At 40.5% G+C, this 25,366-nt stretch overlaps 1 protein-coding gene across 1 annotated transcript; it reads right to left on the reverse strand.

Moving 5' to 3' along the window:
• Positions 1–17,620: 17,620 nt before the first annotated feature.
• Positions 17,621–23,681, reverse strand: cyp26a1 (cytochrome P450, family 26, subfamily A, polypeptide 1). Its single transcript, XM_078279915.1, has 7 exons — positions 23,040–23,681; positions 22,257–22,481; positions 21,171–21,452; positions 20,340–20,489; positions 19,649–19,783; positions 18,564–18,710; positions 17,621–18,447 (listed from the first exon to the last, which is right to left on the reverse strand). Exons 1-7 carry the CDS (start codon positions 23,226–23,228, stop codon positions 18,109–18,111), a joined length of 1,467 nt encoding a protein of 488 aa, XP_078136041.1. The 5' UTR covers positions 23,229–23,681; the 3' UTR covers positions 17,621–18,108.
• Between the last annotated feature and the right edge of the window lie 1,685 nt (positions 23,682–25,366).

The following is a 25,366-nucleotide window of genomic DNA, read 5'->3' on the forward strand; positions in this document are numbered from 1 at the left end:
AACAGTTCTTAAAAAAATAGTGTAAAATTGCATATTCTAGGCCTGATTGTAATTTCTGCCTCCTTAGTTTTTACCTGTTTATATATTTAGCTGGTGCACCTTGGTTGAACTGTAAGCTTACACCAGACTTGTTTTCCATCTTAATGTGCTCTGTCTGTCACCAGCCTGCCCTTACACCTTCAGTACATGTAGCTGAGTGCTGGTCTTAGTGGAAAGTGCTTGGATGGTAACCGCTAAATGCATTCCAGACCTGGGCATTCTTTCACGCCTACTCTGTCTCTCCCTCCCTGCCTTCCTTTCAACCTTCGTTTCATTGCGTGATGGTCTCTTGATGTTCACCTTTACATCCCCCCACAGTGACTACTTTGTTGTGAACTGGCAAGGCTCACTGGAGGCCGTAGGAAGAGGTTGTAGTTACTTATCTTAACAGAAGTAGAGATGATTCTAGTTGCTTCACATAATGCTGTTTTTTTATTCAAATAAACATTAATTCAGAAGTTGTGAAAACATCCCTTTCTGAATGAATTGAGTCTAACAGATACATGCTGGACTATGAGTGTTTGTGGTCTACCTTCCATAAACTTCGATAACCATACTAAGGGACTGTATGACAATTATTAGGGGAAAAAGGGGTGACACAAGGGGGAGGGTAGTCTGACTGTTTGGAAAGCGTAGAAGTTTATTTTTAGCCATGCTAGCAGCATTCTTTCTTTATGTTTAGTTGTATAGGGACAAGTATATAGCATAGATCTACGCCACACACCACAGCATTTATAGCCTAAGCTAATTTGCAATGCACGTCCATAGATGGACCCATTTTGAAATACAATAACTCAACACTTACATAAAAGACAGTAAAGAACACAAACTAATCATTACTGGCTCTAGGGATGGCAATGTCTGTTGGTCTGTCCACCACTTTGGTCCAGACTGAAATATCTCAACAACAAGTTGATGGATTGCCATGAAATGTAGTACACATATTCACGGACCTTCAAATTGTAATAACTTTGGGGAGCGCCACCATCAAATATTTCAAATTGCCCAATACTTTCTTTTATGACCAAATTCCTTCAAAACTAATGTCAGCCTCAGCTGTACTTAGTATTTTTTGCTAATTAGCAAATTTAGTTAATTAGAACATGGTATAAACATTATACTGTAGCTGCTTCACATCTGCATGTTAACATTGTCATTGTGAGCATGTTAGCATGTAACAATAGCATGTAGTTCATAACACAGTCTCACAGTGCTGCTAGCTTAGCTGTAGACTCATCAGTGCATCCACTGAAAGAAAATGTCTCGAAATAGTCTGTTTTAGTTGGTTCAGGTGTGTCTATTTTTTGGAGAACATCTAATAAATATTTAATAAATAGAGTTCTCTGCAAAACAGATTAGATTTTTTTACCGAAATGTATTCTTTTGGTGGCCCACTAGCAAATGTTGTGAGGCCTGGGGGTTGAAAATCTCTTAAAATATACATATCAATTAAATTAGAAAAATATTGATACATCAAAATAGTTACCTTGAAAATATGGCAGTAACAATGATTAATTTAGTTGTTCAAAAGATGAACCTTGAGCCCTTTAACCCCTAACCCTAATATGCTTTGCATCTTTTAGTTACTAATGGTGTAATGAGTAGGAAGGTCCAAAGTAAATATTGACCAACAGAACAAAAAAAACAAAAGTTACGCATAAGTTTCAGCCCATTTCCCAAGACCAAGAATTTTCATACAGTTCCTCATTACCAGACCTATCTCCACAGAGCTGTGACAGCGATGCGGTATGGTCTGGCTACACGTGCTATCTATTCTGGGATAGAGGGAAAAAATGCTCTGGCTTGTTTGTATTTCTTTAAACCAATCACAACCGTACTGGGCGGCGCTAACCCCTGACAGCAGAGATAGCGAGAGGGGAGGGACATTGAGCCGCACGTCAGACTTCATCCAGCAGTGTACATAGAGTAAGCTAGACTTACAGTCCCTAAAAGGAAGCATGCGTGTGCAACTGCATGGCCTTTTCCTCATATCAACATTATTTTGAAACTGATTTACAACATTTACATTTCAAAAACAGCAACTATGTTTTTTTGTCCAGATTTTTAAAGAGAACTGTCAATCATCTCCTGCAGCCTTTGCTAGAAATAATATCTGTCCCAAACATATTCCATCGACTCTTGACCACAATGAGACAAGAGAAATTGTGAGCTGCGTATCCAGGCCATGATATAATTCTAACTGTCATGATGCTCAATTTAAAGTCATATATGGAAGCGCTAAACTTTTCTGAACTTTAATCTTTAATCTCACAGGAGAGATTTCCCATATGGTAAGGTATTGAGTCGTCTTTTGGTGGTTTGACATTTCACTATGACATTTGATTATGTTGAAAGAAGCTTGATACACATTTAATTCATTTTTCTATGTTCAAGTTAGTTCATAAATCATATTTACTTACAAACACATGATTTAATTTGCTTCCTTCAGCAGTTCAGTGCGTGCACACACACACACACACACACACACACACACACACACACACACACACACACACACACAGACACACACACACACACACACACGTGTGTGCATGACTGTAGGTGTTTAGGGGATTTCTGTCCTTCCTGAAAGGTTGATGAAACAGTTATATTAGGGTCTACTTACAGACAATGGCCTTTTTCCTTCTTTGTTCCTCATCAAAGGACTGACGATGTCTGAAATGTGACATATACTTGTTAGATCCTTTGGCCTCTCTATGGCCTCCTGTACAACACCATCAGATAATCTGAAGGATATATAAGGATTTACTGTATGATTTGCTAATTGTGTGTGTGTGTGTGTGTGTGTGTGTGTGTGTGTGTGTGTGTGTGTGTGTGTGTGTGTGTGTGTGTGTCCTTTGCCAGGAGACATCAGAGAGTGCTGGTTTATCAGTGTTTATGAGGCAGGGTGTGGCATTTGGATGTAAATTACGCTGAGGAGACGTTAACAGCACTTGAGAACGAGTGTGTCCTTTATTTCCTTTTTTATTGTCTTTTAGATGTTTGATTGCTCCTGGGCTCAAGAAAGTGGGGAATCCTTTTTAAGTTTAGTAATGTGACCCTCGTGACCTCCTCACCTGCTATATACTGTCTTCCAATCCCTGCTCAGCCTTATTTCAAGTTTAAACCAGAAATATCGAATGCCCACATGGAGCTTTCAGATATTAGTATTTGTTAGAGCTTAGCTAGTCTAGGTCTCCTCCATGTCCCACAGTCCCGGCTTAAGCAAAAAGGTGACAGAGCCTTTTCTGTTGCTGGCCCTCAGCTGTGGAACCAACTGCCACCTGACATCAGACATGCCCCTTCAATTCCAATATTCAAAACCAGGCTCAAAACTCACCTATTTACATTGGCCTTCCCTGTGTTTTAATTGTCTTACCCTGTTATGTCTGTAATTAAGTGTTTGTCTCTTGATGTCGTCTTACTGTACCTAAAATCACTGATCTGTAAGTGTATTTATTTTATTTTATTTTATTATTCTGTGGTTAATGCGCTATGCACAGCACCTTTTAAACAAGCTGTTTTTAAATGTGCTATAAAATAAATGTTATTTACTTACTTACTTACTTACTTACTTACTTACTTACTTACTTACTCGGTTCCGCCGGATGTCCTTTATTTTCGGGTACCGTTTTCTTTGTGTTGGCATTCTGAACTCTGGTTAATTCGGGAAACATCCTCCACGCTAGAACCAACATTCAAATTATATTTATCTTTTTAGTAAGTAGAGTAAGAGTACAATTCTCATCACACACTCGACAGCCATTTGAATTCCAGAGCTCACCTCCCTACGTGCACGTTCCAAAACAAGTTCCTTCCGAGTCTATTTTGCTGAGGCCCCGTAGCTGCATCTAGTGCGTAGCGCTGCCAAGACAATTGTGATTGTTTTAAAGAAATGCCAGTGAACCAGAGCATGTCTTTCTCCTATCCAGGAATGCTGTGTGGACTAAACAGACCTTCCTCCGCAGCGCTGTGGAGGAAGGTGTGGCAATGTGAGACTAGAGCTTAGCTATTACATGGTTTTTACTAAATGTTGTTACCACACTATTTTGTATAAAGCTGTGATTAAATTATATTAAACCTAAGAGACCCACGGGCTCCATTTTAATTACTTTGCACGGCAGCTTGATTCTCACGATATTACAAGATCACGCAAGAATTGTGGGATCACATGTGACACGATAAATCCATCTTGTCAGGCTTCAAGTAATGTGTAATGTGTCTGAACAGCAGTTGACCGAACCAATCAGCGCCTGGTAACGAGCTACTGGCAGCTACTTGCGTGCTCTAGGTGTGGGGGCATCCGCGACTGTTCGTTCAAAACAAAAATGGCGGAAGTGATAGACAGATGGCTCATCCAATCACCTGCCAGATATTTTAAGTGCCTGCTCTTTTCCAAACGGTTTCCAGTGGCGGCTTCTCAGATGTTTCTGTGTAACAAACCATCTGGCACATCATCTTATTGTTTCGAGCATATCCATTGGTACCAACCATGTTGTGCTAGCTTGTCAGGAAGGGGGCTAAATAACACTCCAAAGGCTACATTTTGACAAGGGAAAAACTGGCATGGCCATTTAATATTTCTGCATATCGGGGTCCCTAATCAGTCTTGGAGTTGCATACATTCTGTCTGCTGAGATTCTTGTGGATTCAATGAGCTCAATTATATTTATGTGATGATGTCAGTCCCCATGGTAGCCATTTCATTGTAGTGAATATGTTTTTTAAAAATTGACCTCAATGTATAAAATGACCTGTTGTGACCTCTGGAATAATCACAGTCTCATAAACTTTACAACCACAAACTAGAGCCCTATAGGGCATTCACTGGATGTAAGGCTTTTCTAGGTATATTGACAATAAGGGGGTTTCTGAGCAATTTCTGTACAGACTTAAATAAACATGATTGTTTAAGTTACAAACAGCCTCTATGACTTTACACTGAGTATTCATTTAGTAGAAATAACTGGATACCGTGTGTGTGTGTGTGTGTGTGTGTGTGTGTGTGTGTGTGTGTGTGTGTGTGTGTGTGTGTGTGTTATACCTAAGTATTCCCTGACCCTTATTGGGAATAGCTGTTATTGGAAGTACAGACCAATTCAGAAGAATGGACTGCCTGCCTCCTGCCTGCCTCCGGAGTCCCTGACAGAGTTCAGAGCTATGCTGAACTTTTGAACTTGGCAAAGTATGTTTGAGGGCATAGACAGCCAGGAAAATCTGCACACTGTAATCCCTGTGGACTTTGACAGCAGTGAAACGGAGAGGATTTCCCCATCCGAGACCAAAACAACTGCTCTTGTTTCACTGAGCTCTCAGGACAATGTGGTATAAAACTGTGAGCCTACTCTGTACAAACCATGTCACCATAAAAAAAATACATAGAATAAGTCATATAAATAAATGGTATAGTTCACAGACAGAAATATAACTAATAACTACTATAATTCAACGTATTTTTAACCTTTAGCTCCAATTTTTACATATCCTATGAAAACCCCAAGTTTGTATCACATACTGTATGCATTTCCATTTTCAGAGAATAACAACATAACTGTAAATTGTTAGTCAGGTTTAAAGAAATCATCCTGGTTAATTCCAAATGGCCCACAATTTTTTAGGCAAATAAAACATACAACGCACAACAATTTGCTAACATAATGACACATAGCAGCAGAAAACAAGACCATGTGTTCCGTTAAGTGAGTGCGGTTCTGTAAGGCTGTACTTTGAGCTAAATGCTAACGTCAGTATGGTGCTAACATGTTCACAATGTAAATGGTAACATGCTGATGCTAAGCAGGTGTAGTCTTTACCATGATCATCATCTTAGTCTTGCATCTTAGCATGCTAACATTTGCTAATTAGCCTTTAACAAATATTTTTCAACAACTATTTGTTGGACAACTATTTGTCTCTATGGACCACAGTAGTGAACCGACAGACAGACTGAACAACAGCAAGACATTGCCACCCGTAGCTGCTATCATGGCTAAAATTGGACAGTGAGATACTATGACTTTTTTAACACCTTTTGTCAGCATCAACTACTATGACTTTTTTCTGATATATTATACTAAGATTTTGTTATCACTTTTTTTGACATACTATACTATGAATTTGTATCACTTTTTTGACATTCATACTATACCATGTATTTTTTATCACTTTTTTAGACATACTGTACTATGACTATTTTCGACATGCTATACTAGGTCATTTTTATAACTTTTTTTGGCATTGAATACTAATGACGTTTTACGATATACTATTCTAAGACTTTGTTATCACTTTTTTCGACATACTATACTAGGACTTTTTAATCACTTTTTCGACATAGTATGCTATGACTTTTTTCCCTTTTTTCGACATTCTATACTGATTTTTGTATCGCTTTTTTCAGAAAATACTATACTATGACTTTTTTAACATACTAAACTACGACTTTTTCATTACTCTTTTTGACATACTATTCTCTGACTTTTTCAATTTTTTCGATATACTATGCTAGAACTTTTTTCCACATACTATACTAAGACTTTTTTCGACATACTTTTGGCTCTGTGTGCCTCCAAGTGACAAGAGCCACAAGCATTCCTTCATTGACAGCACCAGTTAAACATCCTCGATATTTCAAATCGCTGATATGCCCACATTTATTAACTTTATCCACACAAATTATATATCAATACATTTGCAAATGCTTTGTATAATTTGCTTTTTTAAGACATTGTTATTAATTAGAACCATTTCCACTTCTCCACAACTTCACCTTCTTACAACTTTTAACCAGCAATTTTGTCTGCTTTTAAAAAAAAACTTAAAATATTCCACTTTTGTTTTTGTTCATTATTGGTATTATTCAACATTTCAATGAAATTCATACTAATCAAACCATTCCCACTTTTCCAACTATTCTCACTACTCCACCTTTTTCTTGCGCAATAACGCCAGCAATCCAGTTTAGCTTCAGCAATTTAGCTTTTCAGCATTCACAAGCATTTTCTGCAGGAAATGCATTTACTAGTTTATTTCTCCTTGTCTATGCATTTCTCCTCTCCAGAGTATTCAAGGAAAATACATCTTTGGAGTGATCAAACACCAATCTTGGAGATGCCATGTAATAAAATGGTGAGGGGTTTGATTAACAGCCCTGACAGCGGCACTGGTTTCGTTTTCATCTTGTGAGTCCATGTGTATCATCATGGCAAAATGTGGTCCTGGAGACAGCTACTGTAGCAGGAACTACCACAGAAGCAGATTTGAGTACTCGGTCTGTCTGTCTGTCTGTGGACAGATTTGATCACCCGATAGCGACGCAATCAGGGCTTCGTAGCTGGTGGTGTCTCATCGCTAGATGGTCCCTAGTGTGTACTTAAATTCAGATGTTTTCAAAACCACACTTATCTCAGGTCCACTTGTTCTGGAGCTTTCATCTGTATCAAGCAGCCTTCACCAACAGATAGAGAGGCCTCTTTATGAGATGCTTATTTTTCTATGTAATATGTACAATAACTAGGGAATTTAAGTATTTGCTAATGTTGTGGTAAGGTGAGATCATAGCATCAAGTCCATCCTGGAAGAAGGTTCACTCCTCAGTTGCAAGTTTCTTCCACATTTCTTTTAAGAGTTTCCCTAACCTGAACTGAGGGTCTAAGGATTAAGGTTTTTTTGTATATTGTAATTTGTAAACCCCATTGAGGCAAATTTGTGATTTGGGGCTATGAAAATAAAACTGGCTTGACTTCTGAGGCTGCTGCTAACATGACCCCATGCTCTACTGTTGCCCACAGCATTTGTGATCGGAATCTGCTGGCGGTGTGTTATTATTGCTGTTGAATTAAATACCTGGTGCACTTAACACTGCCTCAAGCCTCCTGCACTGAAAACCCAACCACTTACCATTCAAATAAACAGTGTAACCTATTGGGAAATCCAGCATTTCTCAATGCACTTCTACAAAGATACAGTTCAAAGAAGCAGTGTACTCCTGCTCATTTAACAGTACCAGGAAATCCTTGCTATCTGGGTTTACAGTTCACATATCTGTGGTGACACCTGACCTACGTTTTTTTTTAGAGTGTACTTACTTTTATTGCTGGCTGTTGGCTGAATACCAACTCCTGACATAAGAGCTATTGATAGTTGCATTGTATTTCTGTGATAAGAGAAGTAATGAGAACATGTTTTTGAAGGATAGAAGCAGGTAGTTTTGACCTCTCAGCAGCAGCTTCCTGATACCAACAAGCTGTCCGTTTTATAGTCTGGGTTAAACCATACCAAGATTTTAGTTCATTACTTCAAATTATAGATTATGTGACGATGATGATGTCATCAGAGTGATCCTCAGTTACGGTAAAGCAAAAATTAACGTGTTTTGAGTATGTCACACCACAGGAAAATGTGTTATTAACCACCCATTGAAATCTGAGTGATCAAAAAAAAGTATATAAATTATGTTTCAAAATTGTGAAAAAATGAGCAGTATTCTCTGCTCTGAGACGCTGAACCGAACAACGAGCTGTTGCCGCTGTGGATGAAGTTTAGTTTCTCTATCCAAGTGTCGAAAGTGCTCCATGGTCCTCAATGAAATGCTGACATGTCACATAATAAGGTCACTTAAAGATGTCATGTGCTTAATTGTGGCCATCAACTTTTAGAAGAGAATTGAGAGTGTTCCTTCGCCACAGCAGTTTAGCTTTGGACCAAAGTGGTGGAGGACGGATGGACCTACAGGCTGTCTGCTAGCAGGATGAAAAATACAAGCTAAACTGAACAAAATTAAAAAAGTGACATCCGAGAGCTTACACAAACATACAGCGTCCATTACCTAGTTGCCTATTTTCTTCAATTCTGGTTTTGGCTGGGACTATTACGAGTGCATTAGAAGTTTGTTCATACTTTGAGAATGACGAACATGGGTAAACCTCTTACTGTGGCATAGCATTATGTTACTGCTTCCCTTTTGGTTTTCACCATCTTCCAAAATCTGGCATGTAAATGCTGAGATTACATTTTTTGACATGTTTTCCCCTGATCTCTCTCATTTCCTGTCTCCTTCTCCTTTTTTCTCCACCCCTATTTGTGTTGTTGGCCTGTTTAGCACAGAGGATGACAGAGGTTATTCTGCTGTCAGATGTTTTACGTTCAACTGTGAACAGTGAAATCATCTATAGCAGCTAACTGTGGAGGCACTGAATCAATCTGACACCTCCAGCTCCAAAACCCTAGAACAACACAAACCCTACCTGCACAATAGCAATAAAAAACCCACTTCCTTAAAAAACTATTGTGATATACTTTAAAGTCCCCCTCCAGTCAAAAATGTGTTCTTCTTATGTATCTCCCCTAAAATGTCTGACCTTGACTAAACTGTGCAAAGTTTGTAGAGAGGTGTGTTCACATTGTTCTCCTGAAGGGGGAGATGTCAGTGCACTTCCATGAAATCTGAGATTTAAACGTATCCCCGGCAAGCTTGATTAGGTACGTCACTAATCCATAATCCAATCACTGTCTAATAAGCATAAGCCAGCAAAGCCAGCAAAACTGAAACCTCAAGCATGGAGCAAACTGTCAGTACAGAGAGCGAAAACACAGTCATCACATAAACACGGAGTGACGGGGAGAAATGGGGAGGGCCAACAGTTTCAAAGGGAGGGACTCACATGCACTCACATGCACTCCAACCTGATCTCACAGAATTCCGTGAACACGGCCCCTTAACTCAAAATCTGTGGCAGTTTCACGGAATCGCAAAACATTCCGTGATGGGCCCACGGAAGAATTCCGTGAAATGAACATGGATCTGCGAAAATTCTGTGATGGGCCCACAGAAAAATTCCGTTAAATAAACACGGCGGCCCCTTAAGTTAAGGAAAAGGTCATGGGTGGGCTTACGGTTCCGTGACACGCAGGAAGAACGGGACGGTTGGGTTCAGGAAAAAGTCGTGGATGGGCTCACGGTTCTGTGGCTTTAGGAAACTTCACATGCGGGACACGATCCCCGGTGTCCTGGGTGAAAATCCTGTGTTTGACCCATTCGCCCCCCCAACCAACCTCCGGCAGAATTTCAGCCTTACATAGTACTTGCTACCGTAGTCGCTCTTAATGCTACGTCATCTTCTCATTGACTTTACATTGGCATTGTTTTCCGTGGTGGCCACACAGATTTTTCACACATTCCGTGTCACCACCACATAATGCGCTGTTAACAATTCGTGATCATTTCACGGAATTCTGTGCGACTAGGCTGTGCACTCACATGCACGCGTGGCCGGCGCGGCTAACGTGCTGATACATAGATGCTGTGTACATGATGCATGATTAATGCATAATTCATGGTTTATTTCATGCAGTAAATAAATAAATGATTTATTGATGTAAAGGTTCAAATTTAAATGTGATGTTACAGGTCAAATTAACATTAGTCCATTGTTTGTGTTCGCGTGCAAGGCAATTAACGCCCGTTTCAAAGAACCAACCTGTGTCTGTATTGTCGTGAAGAAAGCAACATAACACAACAAAGATTAAAACACACACAGAGGAAGTGTGACTTCATTCTCTGCTGAGGACGCCATTACTTCACTATGTCATTACATAGCACATATTTGTTTACTGCTATATTACTGTTGAATGTCGAGTACAACCCTTTTATTCTTGGTGACTTTACTGAATGTGAGAGCCACAGCCATTGAGTTTTGCCTTACAGATGAAACCATTCATTCAGCACATTTGTGATTAAATCATTGCATGTGCATGTGTTCACACACAGGTAAGCTAAAACTTTGTGCCCATGACTTTGAGTTTGAAAAGTGAACTACTGACAATTGATCAAATGCAGACATTTTTGCATGCATGTGTGTTACTTTCACCTTTGGTCATCTCTTAAATGTATCATTATCAATACAGATGTGCATACATGGTGGACATTGGGGGTCACTGATCACTTGACCCGTTGTTTTTCGTATGTGGTTTGGGGGTTCTCAGTTAAACAGCTAGATCTGAATTGCTCTAAATAATCAGCATTGTACAAATCAGTCCACAGGAATATCTGGTTTTGACCCCTGGGTAGCTTTCAGTCTGCCTGCAATCAATCAAAACATCAATCAATCAATACATTTTTTTGTCACATGAAATCATATAAGGAACAATTTCAGTGAAATGTAATCTTTATCTTTTTAAAGATATTTTTTGGGCATTTTAGCCTTTAATAGACAGGACAGCTGTAGACAGGAAAGAGAGAGGGGGAAGACATGCAGCAAATGGCCGCAGGTAGGACTCAAACCCTGGGCCGCTGCGTCGAGGACTGAGCCTCTATATGGGCGCCCTCTCTATCAGGTGAGCTACCCAGGCGCCCCAGTGACATGTAATCCTGTTAGTTCCTTTAATTTATGTGCAGAGTGTAGTAATACATATGTGTATGATTGGGGGGGTGCAGTCTTAGGTGGTGACCTCATTTAGGATCCTAGTGGCCTGAGGGTAGTAGCTCCTCCTGAGCCTCTCAGTGCTGGCCTGGTGTATCCAGAACCTTCTTCCTAGTCTTACGGAGGAGGGTCTGGCTAGTCTACACAACATTCTGAGCAATCATCTTGGGCGGCGCGATAAGCGCCGGACTCAATGACGGTGCCTCTGCAAAATAGCTTCAGGAAGGAACTTGTTTTGGTGGAACATGTGTACGTTCAAAAGTAGTTTTAGTCGTGCAACAGAAAACTCAGATTGGACAGATAGTCTAGCTAGCTGTCTGGATTTACCCTGCAGAGATCTGAGGAGCAGTTAACCATAGTCCTCACAAATCCACCAGAGGTTAGAACGCCAACACAAAGAAAGAGGAAGGGGACGGACATCCGGCCGAAAATGAGTTGGAATTTCCGGCGGCACCGGAACAATCCTGGAAATGAAACGTTGTCGATATAGACTACCTTCTACCTGACCTCAACAGGGAGAAATGGCTGGTTGGTTTGGATTCTTAAAGAGAGTGTACTCGAAATACAGAGGAAAACCAGCGGGCTGGGATTGCCTCCACACAGCTCTCATAGACCAATCCCCAATATGTGAAATACCTACTCTACATTTTTTGGCTACATAGTCATGTGTGTACAGTGAATACAGCAGGGGCTCAAAACACAGCCATGGGGTGCTCCCGTGTTAAGGATAAGGGGGGAAAAGGTGTCCGCCCAACCTCACCACCTGGGGGTCTGCCCGTCAGCAAAGTCAAGGACCCACATGCACTGTGACGAGCCTGGAGGGAACTACGGTGTAAAACACTGAACTGTAGTCAATGAACAGCAATCTCACATAGCTTACTTGGCATGCAGATTGGCACAGAAACCATGCTGTGCCCTTAACGAGGTGGCTATGTTGTTGAAATGCCCGACTGTTGCTTTCAAACTACAGCAATGTAATGCTAATGTAAGACTGTTAGTCAAACAGTGGCTAATGTTCATTTGATCTATTTTAATGAGTTTCCTCCTGAATCTATTCCCAGGTTTCACACAGAGGCCCTGTGTGTACAGGTTTGGGAGAGGAAGAAAAAGAGACACTGATAAGACCTCAAATGATGTGACCAACAATTATTCACGAACTCTTTAAATGAAGAGTTATTGTAATTAATCTTTAATTAGCGTGACTGTGATTATTTCCGTTACCTGCTTCCCTTCAACCGCTCTTCCTGTGCCACTTTCTTCACTGTATTCTAACAACATTAAGGGCTTTTCTTTTGGAAAGAGTAAACAGTGTATGGATACCACCTGATAGTACCCTACCCCCCATCGCCACCAAAAAATAATTTGTGTATAACAGTTAGGTGATAGGCTACAGTCATTTGCAAATGATCCCCTTTAACATTTAAGGCATCTCAGCGCCAACAGCAGTAGGTAAACCTTGATCAGAGTACTTGTGTGATAAAGGAGTGTTGATGTAATAAGTACCTCTCCCATGGTGCTGAACTCTATCTGACCTGCTGAACTTGTCAACAGTCTCTCAAATTATGAATAATCACAGTGAGCCACCAACAGCCATGCTAACGACGCCATTAGCATCTCTTATTGGGCACTCATATGACTCCACAGCAGGGGCTCAGGGGCCAGCAGACACTGTGCAAACGCAGTTTAAGGAATTAACACTCCCATTGACTTCTCCAGCACAGACTCTATAAGCCGATTGAATTTAAATGACCTTGGTCATCAGACCAAATAACTGCCCATTGAAGTAGTAGAAGTTTAGTGCATTCTCACTGTGCTTGATTAAGCACACATTATAGCATTAGGAGAAGTGACTTTCATTTGATAAGATTATTTCCTTCTTCTGCTGACCATTTGATGGATTGTTAGGGCCCTGATCAGAGTGCAAACAGCCCCATGTAAATGTGACATATGAAAGAATAAATGTCAAGGAAAGCTTTGTTTTTCTGAGTCAATTATTTAAAAACTGAACACCCACTGCAGTGAATGCAGACAGATCAAATAAATCTAATTTTACTCTGGGTCAAATGTTACACAGGCATATTTTCGTAAATGTTAGACATCTCTAGTATAGTCTATATCCACGACGTTCAATTTCCGGAATTGCTCTCGTTCTGCCGGAAATTCCGCCGGATGTCACTCTTTTCGGATGTCCGTTTTTAGATGTCCCGTTACATTTCGCTTTCTTTGTGTTGTAATTCTAAACTCTGGTGGATTTGTGAGGACTATGGTTAACTGCTCCTCAGATCTCTGCAGGGTAAATCCAGACAGCTAGCTAGACTATCTGTCCAATCTGAGTTTTCTGTTGCACGACTAAAACTACTTTTGAACGAACACATGTTCCACCAAAACAAGTTCCTTCCGGAAGCTATTCTGCAGAGGCACCGTGGCTTCGTCCGGCGCTTAGCACCGCCCAAGACAATTGTGATTGGTTTAAATAAATGCCTCTGCAGCGCTGTGGAGGAGGGTCTGGCAAAGCGAGACTATCTCTAGTAGAATGTGTAGTAAAAGCATAGAGATAGACGTAGAGATAACATGCAGTAATGGTTTCATCCATTAGTCAACCAGAAACTCAACTTATGGATAGTCTATGTGTGAGATCTAATTTTGCAACCTTCAAAACACTTATATACTATAGTTTACAATACAAAATACACTGTCACAGGGAAAATGTAAAGCTTGAAACCAAACACAGACAAAACCTTGGAAAGCAGATTTTGTTTTCCTTTTCTCTCTCTTTTCAGTTCTGTGGTTGTCTCTGCTTCCTCCAGCCTCCACCCTTCACCTCTCTCATGCACTGTTCATGGCAACAAAGTGGTTTGGTGTATAAAAGTGTTGCATTCAATAACATTACTTCTGTAGCTATAACAATGATTTACTCTGGACCATGTTCAGACCTAAGGATCTAATTGAAAGCAAGCTAGGTTCAAACCTCTTTCAACCCTGTTGTAAATTCACTACAATGGTCACAAATTTAGACGAAAATGGCCTTGGCCATGCAAAGTTTTGTCTCCACTGGGTGATGGTGAACAATGGAGGGAAGTAGACACTCTTTAGAATGAGGAGAGGAGGCAAAGTTCAGAGAAGTTCATTCACATCGTTCGAGGGCTGGACTAGCGGGGATAGGATGGCTGGACATAAAGGTGTCAGCTACAATTTACTATTACAATTTGGCCATTAAGCTGAAACTCTTATCAACAGTGACTTACAATAGGGACAACAGTTCAGCATTTGTGGATCCAATAATCACAAGTAGCACAGTAATAAACAAGGGCCAGGGACAACAGTACAATGCTAAGAAGTTGCTGTGGAGTGGAGAGAGGCTTGGTGTAAATCAGAAGGGCACCAGAAAGAGAAACAACTTGAAGCCAAAGCACATCTTCCAGTAAATCCGCCATTAGCTTGCAAAAACACTGGCTTTCACTGGCTAAGTGAATCTATAAAGTGTTACAAATACATGCAGTCAAAATGTTTCATGTTGCTGATTAGACTGACACTTTAGAACATTCACCGTCAATCCGTGTGTTTACATGTACTTAAATAACCAGGATACTTGGAGAAACGAGGTTACGCGGTCAATGAGAGAACCCGTTTATTTGTGTTCCTGCATTGTTAAAGGAGTCATTTTGTTCTACAATGTGCTCCCCAATGTTTCCACTGTTTCCACACTTCCATTACTGTTCAACAGTTAAAGATTACCTGTGAATGTGTTTAGACTACGAGTAATGTTGGTGCCTGATTGTTGAGGTTCTCCCCCATGAACGTCCAAGAGACTTTTAGGCCACGTCCACACGTACCAAAACAATCTTTTTTCCCCCGTCTTCCCTTGCATTGTTTCAAGAATATTTGTGTCCAAACGGATCCATTTGTAAATGACTATACATGCTATTTCATATTCCAGGCCTATAGGAGGCACTGTTTCTGCTACAGAAATTCACCAAAAACGGAGAAGAAGAGGCGGAGCATAAAGCTTGCACGCTGTATAAACAACAAACAGACAGTAGAAGAAGAAACCAAACACAAGAAGAAGACAACGAAAATGGCTCAATATCTTCTCTAGCAGGAACACAAGCATGTAGTCCGCCATTGTTGTTGTTGACGTCGTCGCGGGGTAAGAGGTCGAAGGCTAGAGGTTGAGGGGTGTGGCGATGATATCATTGATACGCAAGTATGCGGCGTCCAAACGAAGACGCAAGGGCGGCGTTTTCGATCAGCCAAAACGATGCAAAACGATGCAAAACGTGCGTTTACACCAAAAAGTGTTCCGTGTGGATGGCCCCTTAGGTGATAATAATAAGCCTGGTATGAATATAAAACCACACTAAAAGCAGCTTTAATTGCAAGTACATTTTCAGCAATGTGAGTTCTTCAGCTGATCATTTAATACATTGAAGTATTCAACTGACAAATTCCCATTTTAATGTCAAATTAAATGTCATATGCGGCTCCACTGGTCTTTTATTGGTCAGAATCTTGTAGTTAAGTTTGTCTTTTTTGCTCACAGTATCTCAAACTACTTTGCTTCATCATTTATAATTACAGCTAAGTTTTCACTATGAACATTTGATTGTGATAATTACAGGTCATGGGGATTTTACAATAACCTGCATGTTGTTATCTAAACGCATAATTATATCACTCTTTCTTTATGAATCCAAAAAAGCAAGCCATTTTTATCTGAAAATGAGTTCATGTATGTGGTTCACAGTGTGAATCTGCCAATACATGCAGCCGAGCTCTTGTGATATTTTGGAATAATAATAATTTTGGGTTGCAGTTAGTTGCAGTTGGTAACAGACAAAATGAATCCCATACACTTTGTTCAGATTCTGAGCAAGGTTTTGAGCAAACTGAACCTTTTCCCCACCCAGATCGTCTGATCATCAGCTGATCTCTCTACCAGCTACACACCTTTTCTTCAAACGAAGTGGTCTATTTAAACACCCAGATCCACACTTTGTTAACTGCTTTTCATTGACCACTGCAATATAAACACATTCAACAGCAATCCATTAACAGTTTGTTATCCTTAATGTGAGAACCTTATCTCTGACCATGCAGTAAACATGGACCCATGACCATGCTACTACTCGACTGAAGGTCTATACTGGTTCAGTGCCCTGAAACTCAACTGATCGGTATGAACTCTGTTTCACCCTCTGTCTGCTCATCTGCCAGGGTCATCAGCCCTCTGCTTTGCTTTCCCTCCTTCTATGGATTCCAGATTTCTCTCTTATTTTTTTTTTCCCCTCACAACTTATTGATTCTGTAAGGATAATGGAATGTGTGTGTGGACCACCCACCCTTTGTGTCTACAGAGTAAATAGGCCTACATTAACTGTCATCAGCAAACTTTACCTGGTGTTTTGAAATAAACCAGAGTTGCGCTTAATCTCGTCATTTTTACTTACACAGATCACTAATGACTTCGTTAAACCTTTTGTTTTTATTATATTCTGTGAATTATTAAGTGTGCTACAATGAAGTTGTGATTGCCGATCATGAGTACTGCAGTAAACCTATTTATCAACAATTTGAATTTTTTCTTTTTCTTCTTTTTTCTTTCCTTAAGGTCAGATTTGTCAGGTAAATTTATCTGACAAAAATATATATATATGACCGTACGTATATCTGACCGGTACATCAGTTTTTAAATAATTATATTAAATAGTTTTCTTACTAAGAGTGATGAGAAGATTGAAATCAATGTCATGTCGGCGTGTGAAGTACGAAGCTGGAGTCAGAACGTGGTTAGCCTAGCTTGGCCCAAGGCCGGGGAGCAGGGGGGGGGAACAGTTGGCCTGACTCTGTCCAAAGTGAAAAAAGAAACCCTTTAAAAAACACCCTACCAACACAGGTTTTTAAGCTCTTTCCAACGCAACACCACACGTATTAATCAGGGAGCTTTAGAGCTGTATTTTTTAACTTCGGACTGTCAGGCTAGCTCTCTCCCCCTGCTTCCAATCTTCATGCTAAGCTAGGCTAACCTTACTCCAGACGATCTTTTCCACTCACTCTGACAAAAAAGGCAAATTAGTGTATTTCCCAAAATGTCGACATATTCTTTTAATACAATATAGTTCAACCCTTTAATTTGAATAAAACAACAAAAACCAAAATTCTTCGCATAACAGTTTATTAAATAAAAAGCCCATACAATATAACATAAGTCACTTAAATAAGTTGGGGTAAGATACAAAAGTTATATAAACAGACTCTACATTACATATGTACATAATCCTATAGATACACCTCTGAGCTGATTAAAGTGTTCCATGTCTGTGTATAGTGCCTCGCGTTTAGTTTGTTCAAACAAAACATATATATTTATACAAATTCAATGTATCATAATATAAAATGTAAAATACGTTCTTAAGTCATCTACAATATGTACAATTTATGTCATGTCAAAAAAATTGAAGATCATTGTGTAAATGCGGCCTTTGATCGGATTCTTTAGTGCACAGAGTAATTCCAAAAAACTCCCCAAGTAGCTTTACTGTAGTTCCCCCTGTGGATTCGGAGGTAAAACACAGATGATTTGAGACTTTTGGGAAACCTCATATTTCACTCTACACTGCTTTTAGGAAACATGATCTCTTGTCATCTCAGTTTAATTTTGTACATAGCTGGTAAACTTTGTTGGCAGATTGTCCACAGGATAGACAGTAGGTCCTGTTTTCATGGTGGGTGGCCCATTTAAAAGAGTCCAGTGACACTTTGTGACCACTTCCACCAGGAAGATCTTTAGCAGGATCTTAGCAAACTCTTTCCCCACACACATCCTAGAGCCCCCTCCAAACGGGATGTACTGGAACCTGGAGGAGTCGCCCAAGGGTTTGGTCATGAAGCGCTCCGGCTGGAAGTCTTCCTTGTTGGGGAACATCTCTGCCACATCATGAGTGTCACAGATGCTGTAGATGACGTTCCAGCCTTTGGGAATTTGGTAACCCTGAAGTGGTGAGGGGAAATGATCAGTAAGCACACAGTTTGATACAGGTTGTGTCTCATCTCTCGTCTCAATCTGCCATTTATGGATTTAGTTCCTAGAGATCTTTGTTAACTTACATTGAGTTCAAAGGTCTTGAGGGCCACTCTGAAGCCTCCAGGAACCGGAGGGTTGATTCTCAGAGTCTCTTTAATGACACAGCCGGTGTACTTCAACTGCTCCAAGGCCTCAATGTTCAGACTATGGAGGTCCATCCCCTGCTCCTCCTGAAGACAGACAAATTGGCATGTGAGGAGAAGCGAAGGACGGTATAACCGGTGGAACCAAAGTGTAATGATAGTTGGTGAGGAATGGAATTGTGCTGGTTGTTCATGTCACCCAGACTGATTTCAGTGATTTTATATTACAGTAATAAGCATAATGCTTTAATCAAACCACAATGGGTGGCTCTACAAACTGGAAACAATCCATCCATACTTCACTTGTTTACTGTAGGTTAGCTCATTAGCCCTGCCGGCCTTTCAAGTACAGAAAAGCCTAGTTATACAGAAACTCAAAGCACACACCAAACTCAGCAGTGTTACCTGACCTGGCTCCTGATCAGGGTTTAATCTAACACATATTGCACTAATTAGTTTTACTGGGAACGCTTTAATGTGGATTATTATCTCTATGGAAAGCATAGAGTATACTAACCCCACTGTGTAATTTTATATACTTTATTACTGTAGATATCGGCAGGCACTTTCCCCCCAAATCACTAAATTGCTTCAGATTACTCATAGTTCTCTCACTAACTTTCCCCCCCGGGTTTTACACTATACCTCATGGTCTTCCCCAGCAGCTAGAGTTTGCTCAGTTGTCATGGAGATAGCTCAGATGTCATCGCGTGAATTAGTATGACAACCAAGCAAGCTTAATTTGCTGAAAGACCATGAGATGGGGATAAAAGACCATGAGATGGGGATAAAAGGTAGTAGTTAGACTTTGAGTTGAGACCTTTTTTGGCCAATTACTGTTTCGCAAGTTCAAGAATGACCTTTTCCTGCTCATGCTTACATATGATTTTGAATGAAATTAATTCAAAGTTACAACGGATTGTCCGTTATGTTAAATGTTTAGCATAAAAACTAAATTGCAGCAGCCACTATTAAAAGGTGTTAGAACAACAACCTACAGAACTTAAGTTGTACGGTGCAATTACCTTTTCAATCAGTTCCTGCCTCAGTTTATCCACAACTTCAGGGTTCAGGCCCAGGAACATGACCAGAGAGGTGGCTGTGCTCGCTGTGGTTTCATGGCCCCCGAACAACAACTCTGTAGCAGACTCCTTAATGGCCTGGAAACATGAACACATGAAATTAGTTCAGACCCTAACCAAAACAATGGCTTATATAAATGACATAAGACATAAAGGGGCAGAATGATGTGCATTGTATGTTTATGTGCTTATCGTATTTTAATGTGGCAATGTTTTTTTTTTTTTTTTTTCATGGCTGTTAAAAAAGCCCTTATAGGGACGGGGATTGGAAATTAGCAATAGCTATAAATGCTGTGTCGTGCAGCAGCCTGTTGCAACAGATTCTGATGTGCACGTGGATTTGTGTGTTTTAAGTCACTTTTTTAATATATATATATATATATATATATATATAGTATATTTCCTGTTTTTTCTGGATGTGTGTGAGTGAGTATGTGTGGATGTCCTTGTAACTTGCTGCTTGTAACAGAGTCATTTTCCAATTTGGGATAAATAAAGTCCATCTATCCATCCATCCATCCATCCATCCATCCATCCATCCATCTATCTCTTGGAGATTTGTTGCACAAATGTCTATGTCTTAGCATACGTACCTAAACAAATAAGCATTAAATAAAATGAAAAATGTCACTACCTGCATGCTGAACGGTTCTCCATTGTTCTTGCTGCTGTCGATAAGCTGCTGCAGAGCGTCTCTGTGTTTGGACTCCTTGTCTGACTCCTGCACCTTCTTCTTGATGTTCTCTTCTATCTTGGAGTGGATGAAGTTCCTTGCCTTCAGACCCTGGAGGACATAAAGATGGCAGGAGGAGCAGGGAGGGAGAGAGGAGAGGTGGAAATAAGGGAGGGAAGGATGAATGGAGGGCAGAGGAGAAACATAATGTAAGAAGGTGAATTAGACGGATGTTTGCATTCACTGGATACTGTATATCTACATACAAACACACTCAACCATTTCACTTTGCCTCAGGTGATGTGCTTGTTCAACTTCTGACCATACCAGAGTTTTGAATATTTAAGCCCATTTACTACAATCCCAATGCCATTTATTTATTAGTTCATGTAGATCAACTTGATTGAGTTAGGTAATTCTTCAGTATAGCAGGTCTTGTTTATATCAGCATGCTTTTAAACATTGGCTATGATGTAATATGCAAAATCTTTGGTGTGGTCATTCAACTTTGTTAAGTGTATTTGTTTCACAGAACATAAAAAACAAAACTCATTGAAGAAATACAAAAGAACATTATATATAAGGCTATATAAAAACCACAACCAAAATACCATGTAACCATGTACAAAATCAAAAATACATTTTAAATGTCATTAAACTATCCATAACCACACCTAGTCATGCATCTACGCATGTCCTTTCATGGTTCATTTTGAAATTTGATCCACATCTTTATAGATTTAAAAAAAAAGGACCCTAGCTGTATGTAACGATCATGCGTTTGTCTCTTACCCTGTACAGTCCGCTGAAAGGCACGTCGATGGGCAGCGAGAACAGATTCTTGATCATTTCCTCGAAAGCTTCCACCAGCTGCTGCTCGTCTGTCTTGATCTGCTCTGGCTCGAAACCCAGCAGGATCCTCATGGCGATGCGGAACATCAGCCGCTTCATCTCTGGGTAGACCAGCACGCAAGAGTCCTTGGCCAGCCACTGCTCCACTGCAGCCCGCACCTCCTCCTGAATGACGGGGATGTAGAGCTCCAGAGCCTCGGTGGAGAATGCTTGCATGATGGCCTGGAGAAGGGTGGGGAGGGAAGATGTGTTAGATTTATGAAAGCAAATGTCCATGCATATGCTAGTATTTTCCACCCAAAACGCATTTCTGAGTAATGAATTTTTGGCCAATGTGCTCAATTTGATATGACGACAGAGTAGATCTTATGATGTTGTCTTAGTGCACTGCAAAAAGTTTGTTTTTCTTAGAGCAAGTGAAACAATCTGCCAGTACATTTAGAAAATTTGAACCCATTTCAAGTGCAAATTATCTTCTTTCAAGTATTTTATGAAATCAAGTGAGGTTTTTCTCGACTCTAGTGCAGTGACCTGCCTTTGTCGTGGATTGTATTTCGATAGAAACACAAATTTCTGGAAAATTCTTTCAAAAAGTTGATTTCTATTGGGTGAATATGTTCTAACTGGACAAGCAAAAACAATCTCACTTCTTTAAAGAATATACGTTTTTAGGATCCAATGATCAAATTATTTTTTGAATATGAATTACTTAATGAATTTAAAAACTTACAACAATGATGTTAGTTGTCGTGCTCCCTAATATAAATTAAGCTATAGGAAGAAAATAATTCAGGATATGTGCTCCTCATTTTACTAATAAATGTGCTAGACAACAGTGCCATAGGCTGGGACATATGCATCTGCTTAGAACGGACAATGTGTCAATAACAGGTTATTTGAAACGTTAATGGTAGTTTTAGACTGTACTGAGCAAATGATAAAGCAAACTTATATATCCACTAGGATACTGAAAGTAAATTGCCATTAAAAAATAAAGTAAAGAATTTAAATGAAATCCTAACATACCTTTTTCTTGGTTTTGTGTTGGGCTCCGTGCATGTTAGACAGTGTATCCGAGCCCAAGATGGTGCGTACAGAAGCGGGCCACTGCACGGACACGAGCCTGTTCTCTCCCAGCAGAATCTGCCTGACGTTATCCGCTCCGGTCACGCGCACCGTGGGGTTCCCGAAGAGGTGTGTGCGGTAGATGTAACCATACTTCTGCCGCTTCATCCGCAAAAACTTTCTCCTCTGCAAACATAAACACGCATACAGACCAATACAAAGATGATGAATAAACAAACCCTGATACACATACAAAATGATATTAAATACAATTTTAAAATCAGAATCATAAAGGGATTTAGTTATAGTTATAGTTTAGTTTATTGCCAAGTAGCCTAAGTAACACTTAACAAGGAATTCGCTTTGTTTGTTGGGGCATAAACATATTAAATGGAAGAAATGTTAAAATGAATCAATATTACGATGATAAATTCACAAATATGTTTAAATCTTAAAAACTGAATTAAGCCGTCTTATAAACCAGTATTGCCATTATTACACTTAAATTACAATTGCATATTTACTCCAATTAAGTAGCCTACGATCGTTAACCCTGTAGGTGCCATAAGCGTCTCATGGAAGCGCAAGTTCAAAACAGTGCTCATATTGTTTACCAATATGAAAACACGTAAAAAAAAAGAAAAAAGAAAGTTGAACACAAGTGACATCACATTTTCTCACAGTGTCTGGAGCATCCACGTGGATGTGTGAAAGTAGGCGTCAGTGACTGTGTCATGCGTTTACCTGCAGGATGAGCTGCAGCGTCTCTCCGATGAAAGGTAAACCCATGGATCCCGGGGGCAGCGGGCTCGTGCAGCTCGGGTCTCTGCCTCGGATCATGTAAACCTCCCACAGCTTCAGCGCCACCAGGAACAGCAGGATGGGAAGCACGATGGTGCACAGGAAGGTGGCCAGCAGAGTGTTCAGAGCCATGTTGCAGCGGAGTCAGTGACAGTCGCCGTCTTGTTGGAGAGATGCGCTGCAGTAGGCTAGTTCAGGTGAAACTCTGTCAGCTATGAGACTCCAGGGCTGCTCATTCCGCGTTTTTATAGGCTGCCAGGACTGCGGGCAGCCTGCTACCTTCTCCTCCCTCAGATAAATTAGTTCACTCAAAGTTCATCTTTAATTGTGGGTGTCGTTCGGCCCCGCCTCCGGCCTGTACTGGGCTGACTTGCCTCGCCATTTGTTCCAGGGACCGCATCCTTAATCCCTACCTCCTGTTGCACGCAGACAATCCGCGGCGGATTTCACTGAGAAAAGGTGATGATTCCCTCCGAGACAATGGGAGCGCGTCCCAAGACGCCTTTGTTAGCAATAAGGCAGCTAGTTTACACACTCATTACCTTGGCTTAAGCCCCGTTTGTGGGATCAGTAATGATGCCTGCAGGGCGGCCTGCATTCAAGAGCAAAAAGCTTTTAAGCAGCACATTTTCAGCTGCTTCAGCAAATGAAAAAAAGAGGCGGATTGTGTCTTAATCCTTCTCCCTATGGGTCTCACTCACTGGTGCCGTTCACCTTAACCCTACTTTTTTTTTTTTTTTATTGAATTCTAGTTTAGTTCACTTTTATAATTTAATCTGGATACACATATTTCACCATGTGGCATCAAACTGACAGCCTGATCCTTCCCTGTTGCCCTTATGATGTGTCATAACAATGAGACAGCATGATCTGACTCTGAGAGATGAAATGATGATTAACACCTCGCCGGAAAGCAGCGCTGCCCTCCGCCTGACACCCAGCCAACTATCAGCCTGCTCTCAGAGTGAACCTCTTCCTAATCTAGAGGAAGACTTTGACCTGCTCTCTCTCTGTCCTCCCGCGTGTGTGTTTGCGTGTTTTAAAAAATAATATCTCTCAGCGGGTTCAAACTTGGGTCAGTAGCGACAGGCGGAGGGACGCGCGCACACACGCACGCAAGGTTACCCCCGGGCTACGCCGCATGAAAAGTAAACACCGAGCAGAGAAAGCGCTCATCTGCCGAGCCACCACATCCTCACTCTGCATTTGGTCTCTTGTCTTTTACGACCTGCCATAACGACAGGACGTGTGTTTATGTGTGCGTGGCAGGGTCTGTCAGAGGGAGACAGTTTGGCTGCTGCTTTTACAACGACACATTACATGGATGTTCTGGCTGACTGTGTAGGAAGAGGGCGCCCTGAGGTTCACCCCGGTGGTGGGAAGGCACGGCAACCATCATGACCGTTACAGTCATACAAAAGGCCGGATATATAATGTGATCTTCCATCATGGCTTGGGTGTAAAATTCCATGACTTTTCTTTGACTTTCTGCTGATTACAAGCAGGGCTGTAGTATGGAAAAGGATTAGGGCCACAAGTTGAAACATGTATTTCAGTTCTTATATTAAAATCAGAATTCTGAAATTAAAGTCAGAATTCTGAGATTTAAGTCAGAATTTTGAGAAAAAAAAGTTTATTCTCAGAATTCTGAGTTTAAAGTCAGAATTCTGACTTCAATGAAACTTGCCGAAAATATTATCAAACGGCTAACTAAATGAATAACATTTTAAATAAAAATACTTTAACCCCTGGCTTCCATTCTGGTCGGGTATTTACAGTAAATCAAAAAACACATTAAACTTCTAAGCGATGACTATGTAAAATGTCCTTGTATCTACACACTGCAACAGATAATTAATTAAAGCGCCTAATTTTTCCTGGCTGAATACATCTTAGAAAATGTGGCATTCAGTCCAGAACAGAACAACAGAGCATTTAATATGAATACAGATATGTTGACTACAGTATGTTCATCTGACTGAAGGAAGGTTCATAGGTTTAAAGCCCATGAACCTGAGCCCATGAAGCCCATGAAGCTGGAGTATGGAACTTTTACATATTAATGAACGGGTGTTACATTAAAGCCCTTGCCAAACGAGTTCACACAATGCTGATGAACCTATTGCCGCCAGGGGAAGCTCTCTGTATATTTCAGTACTCAGGAGTTGTGGTGTCTGTAGCGACCGTCCTGCACTGGCACACTTGAATTGATGCATTTTTACATCAACCAGCCACCCAGGAGATGCGGTGAGCTCACCTGCAGGCACATG

Source organism: Sander vitreus, chromosome 21, assembly GCF_031162955.1.
Source record: "Sander vitreus isolate 19-12246 chromosome 21, sanVit1, whole genome shotgun sequence".
NCBI lineage: Eukaryota > Metazoa > Chordata > Actinopteri > Perciformes > Percidae > Sander > Sander vitreus.